This window comes from Harpia harpyja, chromosome 20 (assembly GCF_026419915.1).
Source record: "Harpia harpyja isolate bHarHar1 chromosome 20, bHarHar1 primary haplotype, whole genome shotgun sequence".
In the NCBI taxonomy this organism is placed as follows: Eukaryota; Metazoa; Chordata; class Aves; order Accipitriformes; family Accipitridae; genus Harpia; species Harpia harpyja.
In genome coordinates this window covers 9,233,336-9,251,758 of record NC_068959.1, presented here as the reverse complement: position 1 = coordinate 9,251,758, position 18,423 = coordinate 9,233,336, and the positions used below count along the sequence as shown (strand labels likewise).

Here is an 18,423-nt window from a genome sequence, read left to right as displayed (position 1 = left end):
ATCAAGCTCTCTTTCTCCATTTGGCACAGAGGGTATTCGGGGTCATTAGCTACCCGATCTTAGTGTGTTTGTTAATGCCTTAAAGTTAGGTGGCATGAAAGCAAGCTCACCTTTCTAGAGTCTTTGTTACATGCCATGTTAAAATGTTCACGCTCACCTGGAAAGAGGAGGACATTACACAATTACCACTTCCATGGATGCACTCACCACTTCCATGACGTGGGCACTCCACTTGGACAGCAGCTGCAGTCCCCGTAAAGCGAGATCAAAGAGCTCCCTGTACTCTTCATCTGATTTCTGGCTGTCCAGTCCTGAGCCAGTGACCACCTGGAGAACATCACATCACGTCAGGGCTAGACTCAGGAACTTGCTGCAGAGGCTTCACTGAGCCAAACAGCAGTCACATCTCTCTCTCTCAAATTCCAGCTGGAATGAATTCCTTGTGACCTTATGATCAAGCAAAAATTGAGCAGTGCATGTACTGTCCCTCAGGAAAAGGGGTATAACTCGGCAAGGCTCTTTTTACCCAGGCAGTCCATTTGTTTCCTACAGAAAAATGAGTCTGACCTGTCACCTCAGAGCAAATAACTGACTGTTTTCATTCCACTTTCCCATTCCTTTTCGATGGTCTAATACTACTGAAATCCTTGAGAGTCCTTCACTGATTTAAAGTTCAAATAAGCACTTACAAATGCCAAAAAGAAAAGGGCCGAGAATGCTAACAATTCATTAAACTAACACTGATGAATAAAGATCACACATTTGCAGAAAACAGTCACAATGGCATCAGAGAGGGTGCTGACATTCAGTAATGAAAGAACAGAGATGCCCTCGTGAACATTCCTCAAAGCCCTGACCAATAGCTCTGTGTAATAGAAAAGACCCATTTGCAAGTCATGGGTGTTCTGCCACTGGGCTAATAATGAACATTTAGTTGCAAAATTTTTGATGCTTCTTATTTTAAAGAAGCTGTGGCCAAAGAGCAGAAGCTGTTGCAGTAGATCTTCTGGTGCATGTGATTTTGCACCTGCAGGGGCCTTTCATAACTTGCTTTTTATTGCTGGATTGATAAGTGGTTTGTTCCACCTGTTCTCTTCTTCCCTCCTCACTGTATGTCCTTGGCAGACCATACTCCTGCCATGCTTGTCCTCTCCCAGCCTCGTCTGTCTAACGAGCCTGATTACGGCGACTACCCGCTGAGCTTACCTCGCTGTTGCTGTAGCGAGCGAGCTCTGAGATGAAGCGGATGTGGTCGTCTCGGATCTGGACCATCTGCTCACAGATGTTGTACTGGGGACTTATGCTGCTCTGAGTGCATGTCCACCTGGGCAAAAAAGCAAGGGTTTCAAGGACAGGACATGGGGCTCCACTCAGACACCCCCAGGGACAAAGCCTTGTGCTCAACTGCTCTCTTCATTTCAACATGCTCAAGACATGCCACCTCCAGGGCAAATGTCAGCCTCTGTTGTCTCCCTCATGTCTCCTGGTGTGTGGGGTCTTCCAGAGGTGGTCTCACGCAGCATGATGGGGACACTTGCCTCACCTTTCAGCCCAAACATCTCTGCTCCATCCACCCTGAAGGCTGCTCTCCGTGTTGGGCTCACCTGCCCCCATGGGCAGAGATGGCTGTTTCCCAGGCCACCATTGGACAAGCTTTCAGGGAAGGATGAACTGCAAAGACCCGGCATCATTTGCATTCTTTCTGCTAAACCTAAGGTTAGTCATCCCCTTAGAGGTTATCCCTCCAGGTCTGAAATGGCTGGGTCATGCTGCCTCCTCCTGTGAGGAAAGACTCTGCAAGGGGCCAGCAAGGGAATATCCCTTCCACCCTGTTTTTGGTTCTGGCTCACACTGTCAGCTCAGTGAACAACCCTGAGTATAAATGACGAGCAGAATATGATTAAATGAACTAGATTTTCATTTGCATTGACCCACAGGTACCATGTAACAGTGTAATGATGTCCTAAAAGAAGGCAGCACTCTCCTTCCAAAGGCACAGTCATATGAAGAAATGGTGCAAATCAGGTCTATTTAATTTAACATCTCCTTTTCCCCATTCTGTATTAGCCACAGACATAGAACCAGAATGGCTCCACCAAAATGCTTTGTGCAAGCAAATGTCTGTCAGTGAGACTCTCATGTCTCTGTCTGTCACCACAATGTAAATGCTCAGATCTTGGTTTTCTCCTCCCTAAAAAATTGTCCATCTTAAGACAGATAGTCATCTTTTCCAGTCTAGATTGGCTGTACAAAAGGAAGGTGAGAAACCTGCCTCCGATACGGACATAGACATGAAGACATATTCCTACAGTTAACTGTGAGGCACCTGCTGCCAATATTTGTGGTGGTGGAAGGTCCTGGAAGTGCTGGACCATGTCATCCCTTGTGAAATCCATCCTCCCACAGTCCCATCACTCGACTCTTACCCGTTCCAATGTCCTGTGCTCCCCACCGGACAATCGGCAGGTTAGCAGGAATGGCCAGGGCTGTACCAGCCCTCCCTGCCACACACAACCTAGTCCACAGTGCAGAAACAAAGCGCCATGCAGGAAAAACACCAATTAATTCCACTTTCATGGAGACAGGGAGGGAAAGAAAGTGACAAAAACAGTATTAGTAAGAAATGGGGATTATATGGAACCACCTTGGCAGAGTTAGTGTTGGTAGTCCCATGCAATTTGCTGGGAAGGCAAGTGAGTGAGGAAGAAACATTGGTTAGTAAGGTACGGCACACAGACCTGGTAAGACAGATTTCAAGACAGACATTAAAATTGTGCACAGGTAAACAGCCCGCGAGCTACCTTGGTTTTGAGATGAGAAAATGAATGCAGCTGACACATGTTTCGTTGAAATGTGCTTTCTGAATGATTTGGGATAAAAAGGTGCAAATTTTTAGACAATTTTTCCCTTTTAAATTGAGTTTTCAAAAACATTCTTTAAATTTACATTTTGTAGAATTTTTTTTTTTTTTCATTTTTTAAAAATTTTACTTGAAAACCTTTCGCTCAGGAAGTTTTGCCGCGTTGTTTTCAAATTTCTCATGAATAATTAACCGGCACTTTTCAACCAGCCTTGGGGAGGGCCGTTCCTGGGTGAGCCATGTGGCGGGCAGAAAACCTGGACCCTCTGGGGTGGAAGGGGATGAGCAAACAGAAGCGGAGAGATGACACTGCAGGTTAGTTAGTTCCTGTCCTGCTGAAGATACAGCTCGGCTAGGCTGCTTCTTGCAGACGCCAGAGAAATCTGACTTCCACACAATATGGTCCCACAGGTGAAAGGATACTCACTGGTGAAAGCTGGGCTGCCATCAGCCGTTACAGCCTGACAGAGCTCAGACGGGCTTTGCTTACGTGTGGTTGCAAACGCCATTCCAAGGATATCCAAACCTAACACCGATTCTTCTAGCAATAACTGAGCACGATGCAAAGCTACAAAGACAAGTGGGGCCTCGCGCACACCTGGCGCGATCTGAAACAACGTCTTGCAAATTCATCTGACGGGAGCAGCAAACTGCCTGTGAACCCAGGCTGGGAAGCAGTGCTTTACACCACCACGCCGCTCTTGAGCTCTCTCAGAACGACTCCATTTCTGCCCTTCTCCCACAATATTCATTCATTTCCAGCGCATCTGAGCCCCCGGTTCAACCCTCATTCCCGCTGCCCTTCTTCACGACACCTGCCTGAGCTACAGGAGACGCCCTGGCTACTGCAAAGGGATCCACTGCGGTGTTCACGCTCTGGAGGATTTTGTCCCTGAGATGAAAACTGTGGATTAAAATCTCTCCAGAGCAGGGACACGCTGCTCGCACTCACACACCTCCGGGCGCGCACACCTCGCACGCACTCAGCGGCTGCCCCGAACCGCGCGCCGGCCGCCTTTCCTTCCCCCTGCCTCGCTGCCGGCCACCGAGCCCCCTCCCAGCCCTTGCCGGCGGGAGCAGACGTACAGGCATGCCCGCTCCCCTGCCTGCACGCGGGGGGCACGGTGACACGTAGGTTCAGAGCTGGCTGCCCACGCACGCGCTCGGGGGCCGGCGAGGACATCTTCCCATGCAGGGACAGGGAGGTACACACGTGCACACAGAGCTGGCACGCCGGGACTCACGCCTCACAGGGACACACACGGGTACCCGTGCACAGAGTTCACGCACGCCGGAGAGTTGCAGCTCCCACGGCTTTCGGGACACACACAGAAGCCAAGAGACATTATGGCAGGCACTCACTTGGATTTGTTCTCCTCATAGTGAGCACTGGTCTTAATGTATCTGGCCAGTTCTATCTGCATATCGCCGAATAAAGGAACCACCTGCAGCTGCTGGAAAAGAAAACAAAAGATGGTTGAAATACGGTGGAGAGAGAGCCCGTGGCCCCAGCGCAACACAAGGGACTACGAAATGGCATCCTGCATCTCTGAAGCTATGGAAAGTGTCAGGCTGTTAAAACCAAGGTGCAAACCTGGACCCAGGGTCATTTCACACCTAGGAAGCGACCGAAAATGATCACAAGGCTTTTTGTGCCAGGAAAATCGCCCCCTGCGAGTGCTCTGGAGCCCTGGCCTCACCGATACTGGGCTGGTTATGGCCAGAACGGTTCAGTGCTGTACCCAGCCAGAGAAAGGCTCTTTTTACAGCAAAAAGAGAGAACCATATTCCTGAGCAGGGCTTATTGACTCCCACCATAATCCTCCAAGAGAACAGAGGGATGAAAAGCCAGCACGTTGGTATTGTGGCAGTAAGATGCTGCAGCTCCCTTCAGAGGGGAGCTGTAGGCTGCTTCGCTGCCTGGACTCCCAGGGATGTGGCATCTTTCCCCAGGGACTCAGACTGTACTTTGGCACTGCAGCTACTTGTGATGTGTCTTAAAACTTCTCCACAAAGAGAAAGACGCAGGCAATATAACATGGCTTTGCTCACCCCTTACGTCTCAGGAGGATTTGGATGGGAAATAAATTCAAAGTGCACTGAACGTACCTCAAAATCAGACAGGTCCCTGCTTCACTAAGCTTTCAGCTGCAAACAAAATTCAACCAAGGGCTACCAACATTTCTTCAATAAAATACAAAGCTTCAAATTCACCCAGCTACAAAAGCCTTGCCCCAAAATTCAGGGAAGATGGTGGCAAATTCCCTATCCTATTATCACATGCTTCTCTTCTCAGGCTGACTTGTGTGGAGGATCTGTAATGCTGTCATCAGGGATTCCCAGTGGCGCTTTCACAAAAGGTTTAAATGAAGGGATAGTTCATTTTCACTACTCAAATTCCTGGTCAATCCACTAGAAATTTAATCAGAAGGCAATAAGCAGATGTAGTAAGAGGAGTAGTTGGCCTTTTCTTATTGAGATCTGATAGTCTGGAGTGGTACTTAACTGATTAGGTGAGACCACAGCAGATGTTGGAGAAGAGCAAATGAAAAAAAAGCTGGAAAGGAGAAAGTTATTCCATGCAACGGAAGATATTTTACCTGATTCTCTGATGGCCCACAGCACTTTGCAACGAACAGCAAATCTGTTTGAATGCACCAAGATGACCAAACTCTACAGATTACAATGAGGGCTTGATTTAAACTGAGATTCAGTTGAATTAGTGCTGAACCAGGGAGAACTCAGAAGACTCTGAGGGATGGCACGATAAATCACGTTTGCAGAGCTGCAGTCTTCAGCAGTCCCCCCAGCAACTGGAGGGTATTCAAACACCTCATTATCGCCCTGACCGTGAGGTTATGGAGTCCGTCCGTAGTACCCTATGCGGGCATTTCAGCCCTGCTCTCAGGGCTGTCTCCAGGAGATGATGCAAATTGGGGTAAATAGGTCCCCACTCGCTCAGGGTGAGTATGCAGCAGCTGGTACATCAACCTTTCAGGAAACCAGTTATCTGGGCTCGCCTGTTCCCTCCCCTTGCACAGACTCAGCACATCATCTATAAACTGCAAGCTGGGGCAATAAGCAGGGAGGCATCCTCTACCCTGTCACCACAGCCGACCTCTTCTTTCAGGCTCCTCAGCAGCTCTCTGGGTAAAGCGGCAGGAAGAATCCGCTCTGCTGAAAGAGTGATGGGGAAGAAGTGCTCTGTGGCCCCCCCAAAATCATCATCTTCTCATTTTCCCTGATGTGGAGCACATGTTGGTAACAAAACCTAATCTTTCCATCTCAGAAGAAAGATTAATACAGTGGAGGCAAAAGGACTCTGGAAGGACTGCTCAAGCTCAGTAGGTCTAAAAGAAAACTAATTGCTCCATCTGGGAAGTTATTCTGCTATCCTCCTGCTATACTGTTATTCTTTGCTGCCAATACATTTGTCCCTTGCCAGATCCCACCATGCCTCCTAGAGCTGACCTGCCCCAAACCTAAAATGCCTTCTAGACCCAGCGGGTGCGCAGAAGTGATGGACAGGAGGCATCATTTCCCCCTGCGAATGCTGCAGGCGGTGCTGTGCAGAGTCTCAGCCCCAGTCCCCATCTGCCACTGGTGGCTGGTGGCTAACACACACCAGATTTTGGGGGGAAGCAACAGGGTTATCCCAAACCTTTCTCGTGCTGAGTGGCCCCGGGGCAATGCAGCCTGGCCTCCAGCTGTGGACTAGCCCATGGCTGGACTCAGCTGCACATGTGCATGGGAAGAAGGAGGCTGCACGGCTGCTTCCCACCCCGTCACTGGGAGCATCCAGTTCTCACAGGCCTTTACCCAAAACCCAAATCTCAGAGAAGACAAAAATGGTTCATCAAACCACCGGGTGAGCCCTTTGAGGAACTCGCTGAACACCTCCCAGTCCCAGCCGACACAAGCTCCCCAGGAAGCTTTTTCTGTCCTACAGGTAGCACAGTTCATACACAAAATAGGACTGCCAGATCACATGTTGGCTGGCCAGCTGTGTCCCCTGTCCCTCAGCTCAGCAGCTCGCTGAGGGAAAGAGGAGTGCAACCATCACCCGCACAGACCTCAGCAAACCAGCCAGGTTTGCCGGTGGCCTGAAATCACGGTGCTCCTCAGGGGACTGCAAACCTGCCTCAGAAAGGTGCAAAGAGACAGAAGCGATGTCAGTCTGGCACACCCTTCCCTCGTCCACAAAACAGATAGCCCGCGCTCCGTCCCCATCCTTTGCCCCTCGGCAGAAAGCAGGCAGAGCCGCGGCAGCAGCTGGCTGCCCAGCAAGGACACGCAGGGTCCTCAGCTCCCACCGGCTCCCTGGTTCCAGTGCCGCCGGAGCAGAGCCAGCTCCAGGCACCGCTCACCCATTCACAGCCTTGCTGGCACCTAGAGCCGGCATCTCACCCATGCTGCAGCCCTGCGCCCATGCACATTCACAGCAATCCCATTCCTCATCCTTTGGCCTAGATAATTTCTCAACCCTTTGGGTTTTTTGGAGCTGTAAATGATTCCTGCGGTTTGTTTTTTGCTGGCAGCACGTGCAATGGTACGGGTCACTAATTCATTGGTCTGCAATAAACTCTAGCCTTACCCAGACAAGTCACTGACCTTGAAGAATTTGTCTATTTTGCTAAGGTTGATTCTCTTCTTGGCATCCAACTTGTAAATGTTGCTTACATTCCCATCCATGAGATACAGGCCAAATCCCATCACCTGGAGAAGATGGAAAAGCTAGGTTTCATTAGTGTGAAGTCAGCAGCACAAGTCAAAGACAGTTCTCCATCACTTAGCATGAGGAAAGACCATTTCAGGCTCCTGTACCACCCGACACTCATGAGAAGACTGTATAAAACATGCACATATCTGCAAGGATATGCATGGTAGACAGAGGACACGTGATGGATTGCTTCCATTTTGTGTGCAAAAACACATGACGCTCACTTTGGTAATTTATTCCTCCTCTCTCCCACATAACAACAACCCAAAAGTCTCTTCCACCCAAAGGCAAACATTTACTCCCAGAAAAGAAATGAGAACATTTAAAATATTCTTCTGGATTGATTTTTCCCCTTTAATTCAGTACAAATCATTACAGATGTCCAAACTACCCACATTATCCTTCAAAGAACCATAGTTGACTCATACCATGGTAATGAAGTTCTTACGGTAATAGTGACTGCAATCACTATAATAACTGACTGACAGTAAGGACAAATATACAAAACAAGCAGATACTTTGGCATGTTCATCTTGAGGGCTCTTTGGAGTCAGGAAACCAAACCTGGAAGGATCTGCCTTCTGCAGGGAATTATTGCTGGGAGGGGGCATCAAGAAGAAAATTCAGGGTTGCAAAGTTGGTGGTGATTTTGGCATGTCCTATACAGTTACCCAGGTCAAGCCCATGATCCCACACATCCACGTACAACAGAAAAACCCCTTCCAGCTCTGGAGAGCACAGGGCACCCACCAGTGCTCTCGCCCACCAGCTGGAGACCACCACCACGCATGTGCTTAGTCCCAGGCAGGCAGAGCTGCTGACAACCTTGGGAAGGATTGGGGGCAAAGATAGAGCTAGAGATGGGGAAGAGCAGAGGAGAGAGGAAGGAAGGTTTTTATATGGGAATATGGGAGAAGGCCAGAAAGGACAGCAGCGGCCCGACAGAGCACTGGGGTGGGACATCTCCGACCAACAGCCCCATCCCGGCCGTTCAGCTAAAAGGAAGAGGTGAAAGGCAAGAAGATGGGGGGGTGAGGTATCACAGCAGAAGACACAAAGTAACAGAGATCAGAAGGGAAACATGAAGAGGAGGAAGGCAGCTTTGCTGCTGCATGCGGAGACCGTTCCCATCTCATAGCAACTCCTGTGTCCAGAGGATACTGGCTCTGCAGAGAAGGGATGCATGTAAATCCAAAGGAGGAAAAAATAAAGAAAATGAAGAGAAACATTGTGTTGGGAGGGAATTTTATTTTACTAAAACAAAAGTGAAACTACACAAGCACCCAGCCCCATAAGCATAGCCAAATCTCACCTTTAAGAGCATGTGTTTCTCACTGGGAGTGAGATACATCTTGTTTTCATAGTAATCCACACAGATGTTGACAATATCAGCCAGTAATTCCTCATAGCCAGGGATAACCTCTAGTTGTTGGTGCAGACACTAAAATATCAACAGGGGCCACATTATCCACATGGACAGAGGAACAGCAGAAACCAGGGGAGAAACATATTTGAAGGATTAAGAGTAGAATCATAAGAGTTTTCTTCAAACTTCAAACGTGTGCTTTTCTTAAGTTACCTGCAGAAGACTGATCTCATGGTACCACCTGTAAGGAACAACCTTCCTTCTGCAGGACAGCTCTCCCCTTCAGACTGATCACAACAGCCAAACATCAGACAGTGAGATGTAAAGAAAGATGCCTCAGAAGCAGACTTTCTGACTCTCTCCTGTCTCGGTGCAATATTTTACCTAATTAGCAGAAGCTAGAGCCTGTGGAGTGTGGAGGGCCATGGGGTCTGATCTGCAGTCCCCATGCAGTCGCAGAGACGGACTGGATGGATTTCCTGGGGAAAACAGGGAAGAGGTTGTGGCAGAACCTCCCCCTCCAAGAGCTCTTTTAGACCTTCATCTTTGTCTTGACATAGAGACCTTCAAAGCCACCCCAGATGACCCATGAGAAGGAGATATTGCTAGAATTATACAGCCTCACCAAAGGACCATCAGTCAGCGGCAATGACCCAACAACTATTGGGTCTGAACAGTCTGATCTGAAGTGCTGTCAGCCTTGGCAAGATCATTGCCTCTCTCTATTCACGGAAAGGCTAAGTGGTTCAAGAAAAGGGACCTGCCTGTGTGATGCGGTTGTGGTTTGCCAGGAACATGGAGAGATTCTGGGACTCCTGGATGGACTGGGGGTCTGCCATCTTCCGCAGAAACTGGGCAGCTCTGGAAGGGAGAAATTCAACGTCACCAAGGATCGCTCACCCAACGTGAGACTCTCACCACCCATCTTCCCTGTTTGACCTGCAGCTGCAACGCAGCAGCCTCAGACCCGCCTGCAGCAGAGCTCTGCCCTTTCCTTGTTTTACCAAGAGGGAACTGAAACACAACAGGGCTCAGAGATTTGCCTAAACTCACACAGCGAGCCTACGACAGTCCAGAAACCCAGCCTCCAGCCTCCTGATGTCCACCTGATCTCACTGCTGGGCAGAGCAGGCGCTCCCTTGCAGACCAGGTACAGTCCTGTCCCCGCTCCCGCTGCTTCACCCCCTCTCACCTTTTGTAGGCGGAATGGTCATTTTTGACACTGCACTTCATGTTCTTCAGCTCATCCAGGACAGCAAACATGTTAATGAACTTGCCCAGCGTGAGGAGATAGGCCTCGGAGACGAAGTCCTTCCTCCGCTCAGCATGGCACAGGCGCTTCACCTCGCTGCAGAACCGCTCGATAGCCTTGCGCTGGAAGGCAGCAGGACAGGGTTATCCCAGCAATGGCTCATGCATGGTCATTGCACCACCGTTGGGACCCCCTTCCACCCACCCACCACCTCCTTCCTTTAACCAAAGCATTTTTCTGCTGGGGATGGAGTCTCCAGGGTCCCTCTCCACCATCACCATGAAACGAAGCAGCATTACAAACCACTGTAGACAAACATCCTCAGTGCTGGAGGGGAGAAGGGGGCTCGAACCCTCCATTTGTGCCTGCCCCAAGTGCAGTGTGTTCTGCAAAATCAGACTTCAGTTTTTTAGGTGGGGCATGAAGACCTCATAGGACATAAAACCTAAAAATGATGGTGAAACCCAGCTGCAGCCAGTTATAAACACGGGCGGTGACGGGGAGAGGTCCCTGGAGCCCACAGCAGCTCTGTGTTTGCCATGTGGTCATTGCTCTGTTGGGATCTAAGCGTATTATTTTGTCAAGTGCCTCAAGTGTAGCAACTGCTAAATATAAGCTTTGGTGCTCTTTGCCAGCTGACCCCCGAGTTCAGGGGGCTGTGAGCACACCCTGGCACAGCAGGAGGGTGTCCAGCTGCGTGGTTGCATCCCACCCCAGGCACCAGCCACACCACCAGCCCTCAGCTCTTCCTGGCTTTGCTTCAGAGGGAAGAGCAGAAGAGCAAGCTGTGCTGGTGGAGAAACGGCTCTTCACATCCATCAGCCAACACCCCAGAAAAACAGGAGCCTGTGCCACCCATTAGCATAGTGGGGGCTCTGGTCCCCCATGAACTTCAGCGGCTGAGGTGTGCTCATGCCCTACTTGTATACAAGATTTCAGGGCTGAGCAACAGACACAAAGGTTTTCCTTTAGACAGGTCTCAGGTATCTGCTGATGGCTGCAAGGAAGAGACATATCAGGGGGCTCAGGGGTTCTCCAAGCTAGCCTGGCAGGCAAGGATAACACAGCCCCGCTTAGGATAAGTTAACACCAAAGTAATTATTTTTGCCTCTTTCCTTGACCACTTACCTGAAAATACATGAACTTCATAAGCTTGGTGACTTCTGGCTCCAGGACTTCCACTGTCTTCTCATAAATCTCCACTCTGTTTGGCTGTTCGTTACATTTCACCTGCGTTGCAAAGACATATCATCCTTGTCAGCATCAGAGTTTCTAACACAGCTGTGGACTGTAACAGCCACCATCTTCTGCTTGTTTCACAGTGAATCCTGTTGCCATCTAAGGACAATTGAGGGGCCTGAGAGGGAGCTTGTTCTCAATGCAATAGGTAACAGCAGAAGGGGCTATTTCTTAGATATGAAATTCTCTCCATGCATTATAAACAGGCACAATCCTGACTCTGACAAACGAAGGTCTTCTACTGCATTTGTCTGGGGTAGAACACGTGCAACATGGAGTCTGGACTTGCTATACAACATGGGAATGTTATATCATAAAGTTATCTGAGACTTTGTGTTGCAAACTCCCATGGACACACAAGGCACCAGGCTATGGCTCTGCTATAGCCTTGCTGGGATAATTTTGGTTCTATTGTCAATCTGTTAAAAATCACTGGGCTTGTATGTGGCTAGCAGCAATGAAGTGAGTCACCTTCATTGGAATCCTAGGAAGCTAAATTTAAGGACTTACTCAGTTGTCATCCATCTCATTTCCAGTTACTTGGAGTCACTACCAAACTGTTAGGGAAAACCCCAACTGCCCAAGGCAATGGATCCTGCTGTCTTCCTCTGGTTTTGTTTCCAGCTGTTGCTGACACAAGGCTGTGATGGGGCTGACAGCTCTGGTGCAAATTTAGTAGCCCAGCAGCTGATGCATAGGGTGCAAGGGGACAAATCAGCCGGCTTGACATGTGGGAAGATGCAAAAGTAGCTTTGCCCTCTCTGTTGTGGGGAATCTAATGTTCCTGGCCCGGTGTTTCATACTGCAGTCAGGCAATATTGATGGCCATGAAGATGCAGCTGGCGGTAGGGAGGAGTGGTGCACATTTAGGTGTAGGCTCTGTTCTTCACCTGTAAAACCACAGTCTCTGATGGAGCACAGGGATGTGTACGTGACCGAGCACCCAGGCTGGGGGGCTGAGAACAGGACCCCCCCAGCCACAGCCATGTGCCCCATGGCAAAGCGCAGGGGTCATTGCAAGATCAAATCTGGTGAATCTATAAATGAACCCTCTGCCGTGGTGTTGCCTGCTCCTCCATCACACGTGGCACTGAGTGCAGCCGCGGCGGGGAGGATGGGGCAGAGAGCAGGGACCCCAAAGCTACGCTCAGAGAGGCACAAACATCGCGGGGGCGGCCGGGATGGGAGGACACTAAAATGCCAAAACAGATTATCTGTAGCACTGTCTTGCCATCAGCTCAGCCACAGCCTGCCTTCTGTTAGCGTAGTCAGGAGAGACAATAGCAGCTCAGCATCAAATATAAATGGGAGATAAGCAAATATCCCTCAGCAGCAGAAACCTCCCCATGGCTGGGTCTCATGAGACCATCAGCAGAGTATAACCCAAGGGGAACTGAGGTTTGACCTCTCCCGGGGAATCACAAACATGGGCATTGCCAGCCACGTGGAAATATTTTTTCCTGGCTCCACAGAAGCACTGCAAACCCTTTTATCTGAAGGGTTAATGGAAGTGCACTGCACCCACCCCAAAGCATGGTCAGTCAGCATTTTTACAGTGATCCAGCACGTGTTCACGTTGCAGATGAGCTCTAAGCTGGAGTCTGAATCACGATCAGTGGGCCATGTGGGCAATCTTACTCATGCCTGTAGGTGCTTGCAGGATGAAGCCACCAAAATTCAGGTCGGAGAGAGAATGACTAGAAAACAGTTGAAGCAGAACTAGCAGCAGAGGAGGAGAATGATTAAATGTGGGGGGAGATCAGGATCCTCAGATATATCAGCAACAAAAAAGGGCATTTGGGGAAACGTTTCTGGCATATTGAAGTGCTCCTTCATGCATCGTCGCACAACACCCACAATTCTGGGGCGCCCACAGGGGCAGAGAGAGCACCACAGGGTCTGGGCAGCAGTCTGGGATGCTGAAACGTGCCCCAGCTGCCTAATCAGCTCAGTGCAAGTCAGGGAGAGCCTGAATCTGCCACATCTTGAGAGGAACCACTGTTTTCATCCCAGGCTGCCTGGGCTCCCTTCTTCACGCAACACAAGAGTCCCACTCAGCACTGGTACAATTTTTAACTGAAGCTGGAGTTCCTGATACCATGTAATGGTATGACACCATACAATGGTATCAGGAAAGTGTGATATAAACTAGATCTGATGATTTTACTCTCAACTTCCAAAAACTAACTGCCTTTGCCTGAAGCAAACTCTGTCTCCCCACAACATGAGAGAGAAAAATATACAAGTGGTGCACCGGGAAGGAAATAATCACACTGCTTTAATTAAAGCAAAGGCTACCCATTCTCCAGACAGAGAAGTGGATAAAGACCCAAGTGCCAAAACACAGCACAATCCCAAGTACGGTGCTGGACCAGAGCTGTGCTCAGCTGAGTCCTGTTAGCAGCTGTAGGACAAACAAGCTGGTTCTGCGGGGATGAAATAATGTCAGGTGTGACTGCTTTGGGGAGCGGGAGGGGCTTGTGAAATCAGGAAATGTATATAAGGCAGATGGCTTGTAGTAAGCATGATTGAGCTCAGAGGCACTACTAGGAGGTGTCAGGGATGGAGCTGCTATATACATGAGGGTACAGAGCAGATGCCCTTTGCTAGGGCAGCAGCATAGGTCTGCTTCTGAAATGGCTACCAGCTGCTGAAATTGGTGGTTGAAACTTTGGTGGGGAGAAGACAATTTGAAGAGTCAGTGGTCTCTCTTTTCAACTTTTAAATCTGCTTCAGTCTTCTCTGCTTTTTTTGTTCTTCTGTCTCCAGTCCAAACTAACCCACACTGAAGACAAAACCAGCTAGGTGCTCTGGGAACATTCCCGCCTGGGAAGGGCTTGAGTACCTGGGGGATGGCTCGTGAGCAGCTCCTCCATGTATAAAGCATCACAGCATACTCGTGGCCTTCTTCCAGCATTTCATTCTGAAAGAAAGAGAGGCATTGCTGGGGTAGGGCACGCACCAAAGGTTCAGCGTCGCTGGGGCAGCGCCCAGGGGACTCACCATGCTGGAGTGCACTGTCGCTTGCTCGATGTACCTGGCAATGCCAGTCACAAAGGCATTTCTGTCTTCAAAGTTTGTGTCAAAATTAGCCTATGGGTGAAACGGAGAGATGGGGATTAAAATACAGCTAGTTGTTTGCTCACCTGATACAGTCCAGCATGGGATGTGTTGGCAAAAAGCAAAATTAGTAAGGCTCCTGGGGCATGGGAGCAGCTTATGTACAATTTGAGGTGCTGCACCTCTAGGTCTGAAGTAGTTTCATACATGCAGCCTGAGATGCTTCTGAATCACATGTGTTCATTAAAGGAAACCCCGCAGGTTATATGTGTGAAAACAGGGCAATCAAGACAAACGAGGTGGGGATCAGTTACATGGAATTGCAGCCACACCAGAGAGCAAACCTACAGCAATTATTCTAAGGATTTTAGCTTGGTAACTCAAAGACAGATGCAGCCTCATTAATTGCTATTTGTGACCTGGCTGCTAGGGGAAGACCACATCCTGTCAGCAGGAATTGCAAAGAATAAACACATAGAAAGGGCAGGGAACGAGATGTCTGGAAAACATAAATATGAAAGCACTCATCCAGACGCTATTATCAGCACTAGAGTTGCTCTTGCAAGCAGATGCTTTGGAATGAACAGTTGTTTTGGAAGTTGAGCTACTGCTTTGGGTTGGGACAGGGGAGCAAGAAAGTGCAGAGCAGGGCAGGGGATGAAAAAGCAGCTCCTCAGCCTCTCTGCACCGAGTGCCCGTTCACACGCTCTGTGCTGGGGTAACTTCCTCCGCGGAGGCTGGCTGACGGTATCTGCTGGAGGGCAGAGCGTACAGAAGTCCCAGGCGCCCAGAGCTGCTCCTTGCAACGACATTAGCATTGCAGTGACCACGCTCACCTCAATAACTGATTTCCTGAGTAGGAAAGCCAGGAGCACAGATCTGTGGCCACAGAGCTACTCTTCTTCGTGCCTCCAGGACATCGCATGTGACAAGAAAAGCTGAGGCTGCATATGCATTTCTGGCTAGCAGGGGAGAGGGCTACATACAAACCAAGTATGATGATGTTACAGGCTTGGCCAGTATCTCTAGATCTAGTTTAGATGAGGTTTTTTAGGCCCGGCAGCGTGCACACACTCATGGCCCTGCAAGGAGGCTGTGCCATAAGGCTGGACCTTGAGCCCCTCCCAGGACACAAGCCAGTAAAGAGTAAAAATGATTTAAAGAAGAGATAAGCAAAAGCGACATGAAGATTTGCCAGAGAGAGTTGAAATTTGAACAGCCGAGAACTGCCTTTGGGTCTGATAACCCACAGAGATACTAACGCTACTGAATGAGCCCGCAGTCTGACCTGCTGAAAGAGATACTGTAACTTCAGACCCCTGCATACACAGCACGGCAATCACTGTACGGGTGTATTTATACCCTGCCACGGGTAAGTCACGAATTCAGGAGTGGCAGGATGGAGAAAGTAACCCCATATTATATTTAACCCTGGGTGTGTGCTATAGGGCAGGGTGTGGCGTGGTGGCCAAGCAGCCGAGGCATCCCGCTGCGGATCCAAAAGCAGGAGTTTGAGCCTTGCCCTGGGCTCATGCCAAGCTTTGCTTGGTCGGTGCAGCTGCAGCTAAATCTGTGGTTGTTGAAGGCAGAGAAGCGATTGTAGCGACTGTCCTCCCTTGCATGCCATCAGCTCCCCAGACCGGCAGCTCCAGCTGTGCTAGCAGCACAGGCCAGCCAAAGTCAGGCAAAACTTTGGTTTTGACCTACTTAGATGCGTGTACTACCATAAAAAGGAAGCACAGAAATATGTGCATAATAAAACATTGCTGAGAACTTTCTGCTGTTATCACAAATCTTATCTCCTGCTTCTTACCCGTTCATGCACTCTAGTCCTCATTTTTTAACTTCCCTATGTCTTGCTCATTCTTAAAGATCCCTTTCACCAATCTCTAGTGCTTTCCTTTTTAAGCCTTTGGGAACAGATTTGTGGCTAGATCTGTTTTGAACATTTCCTTAAACATGGTGAACCCAGGATGTTTTCAGCTCGTTCTCACAGCACCATGTGCCCCTGTGCTTTGCATGAGCTACTGGAACAACCCTCCCTGCCCCACCACCTCTGGGAGCTGAAGGTACCTGGTACATGATGGAGGACGGAGGCGGTTCGATGCATGGCTGCTGGTCTGGAAGAGGCAGCTCCTCCAGTAAGTCCACGTTGGACAAGGCATCCTCTAGTGTGACGTGAGTGGTCATGGTTCTGGATGTTCAGTTTCTGCACTAAATCCAAAGGAAAAGAGAGGTGATAGACAGACAGACGGCAGCCAGAAGACTGAGTGGGAAAGCACCAAAGGACAAAACCAGAACCACGACTGGCTGGCGCTGCAGGAGACATGATCCCGGTTTATCTCGTTTTCCTTTTCTTGTGTATTTAACCTACATCTCTATGTCATCTCTCCTTCCATGATTCAACATCAGAGTAGATATGCAGAATAAGAGGAACACAACTACCCACCCATGCCCTTCTCTGCTTAACTCTATGCAAAACTCTTTAAGACAGAGAACAGCTGGGTGCTGCAGTGCAGCTTTAGCAGCCCCAAGTGAAAGCATATGCTTCAAAATACAAAGCGGAGCTATCAAAAATATCTCTCAAAACAGCACGATTAGAAAAGTATGACCGATGCTGACACTCACATGCTTTCCTTCTCACACACACAAATGGCGCTGGAAACTGTAAACAACAAATTGCATTCTCAAAGGTGAACCGGAAAGGATCGAGTGCTGCACAGGCAGGCTGTGGCACTGCAAGCAGCAAAAAAAGGAAGTTGCTGTGAAATTTTTTTCCCTCTTTTTACCACACACATGGTGTGTCCTCCCCAGTCACGGCCTGCTGTGGAGCTGCCAACAGTGCCACTTGCACAAGAAATAAAAAGCAAAGGGAAACATTTCTGAAAGCTCACTGGCACTTACCCTAATGTGAACCTCAGGACAGATCTCTATGTCCTTTAGCTCCTTTGCTATTTACCTTTGCTGTAAGAGCATAAGCATAGAGGGACAGCTGCTGTCACCCAGGCTGAGCACTTGTATAATCACAGCCACAGGGCTTCCCCAGTTAATACCTAATCCATGTGCAATAGCGGTGGCCGACCTAAAACTTGTGTCTCCTAGAAAAACACCCCATTGCATTTAAACATTTGCAGTGAGAGAACTTGCTTTGAATATTGACATGTCGTTTGATTAGCTAATCACCCCCACCAGTGCTTTTTTTCCCCACTCAGAGCCTGATTTCGAATGTGAGCCATCAGAGTTCTATCACTATAATCTGCAAGACAGTAGAGCTCTTTATTATAAGTTGCCGTCAAGATACTCACACGTTTCAACAAAACACCCTGCAACCTTTGCTTTGGTTCAGACAAGCGGACTGAGCTCTTTGCCTGCCTTGTTACAAAGCGTATTTTCCAATCCTTTAATCATCTCTTTGGCTTTTCTCTAAGCTTGAGCCAATTTTGCAACTTTTTTGCTGAAGTGTGGACACCGTAGCAGGACACAAGGCTCCAGTGGTGTCTGCACAAGTGCCAGATACAACAGCAATGTAACCTCTCTCCTTGCGTACAATCACACCGGCTCCTTCGGTCGCAACAGCAGCTCCATAGACGCTCATACTCAAGCAATTATCTGCTACAAATCCCTTAGGTCCTTTTTTTCTTTTTTTGAGTCACTATTTCCAAGAATATAAGTTTGCTTTTCATTTCCAGCACTGGGAGCATGGAAGGACAATGGCTTTGGGATGTCCATAGATTAGACACACAGGCACCCAGCAAGGACCACGGCGAAGGGGGATGCACGCTGTGTGCAGTCCTGGGGCGGCTTCATGTTGGGTGACGAAGGACTAGTCTGCTGCTGTGCCTCTTGTCATTGTTGCTTGCCTGCACACACAGGCTGTGAGAACATGTATGAGCCTGGTAAAACCCATTCCACCTCCACAAATGCTT

The 18,423-nt window shown here is 49.1% G+C and overlaps 1 protein-coding gene across 2 annotated transcripts in view; it reads right to left on the bottom strand.

The window, feature by feature from the left end:
* CYFIP2 (cytoplasmic FMR1 interacting protein 2) overlaps positions 1-18,423 on the bottom strand; it is a 56,711-nt gene that overhangs the window by 32,987 nt on the left and 5,301 nt on the right. Inside the window, exons 2-12 of one of the 2 annotated variants that reach the window (XM_052816377.1) lie at positions 16,571-16,711; positions 14,441-14,530; positions 14,283-14,360; positions 11,327-11,428; positions 10,139-10,320; positions 9,711-9,807; positions 8,893-9,021; positions 7,472-7,576; positions 4,223-4,314; positions 1,207-1,324; positions 208-327 (exon numbers count right to left, since the gene is read on the bottom strand). In XM_052816377.1, coding sequence (XP_052672337.1) covers positions 208-327; positions 1,207-1,324; positions 4,223-4,314; positions 7,472-7,576; positions 8,893-9,021; positions 9,711-9,807; positions 10,139-10,320; positions 11,327-11,428; positions 14,283-14,360; positions 14,441-14,530; positions 16,571-16,687 — 1,230 coding nt within the window. In that variant the 5' untranslated portion in view covers positions 16,688-16,711. The remainder of the gene's footprint in view (positions 1-207; positions 328-1,206; positions 1,325-4,222; positions 4,315-7,471; positions 7,577-8,892; positions 9,022-9,710; positions 9,808-10,138; positions 10,321-11,326; positions 11,429-14,282; positions 14,361-14,440; positions 14,531-16,570; positions 16,712-18,423) is intronic. The other variant, XM_052816379.1, reaches the window with a different exon arrangement.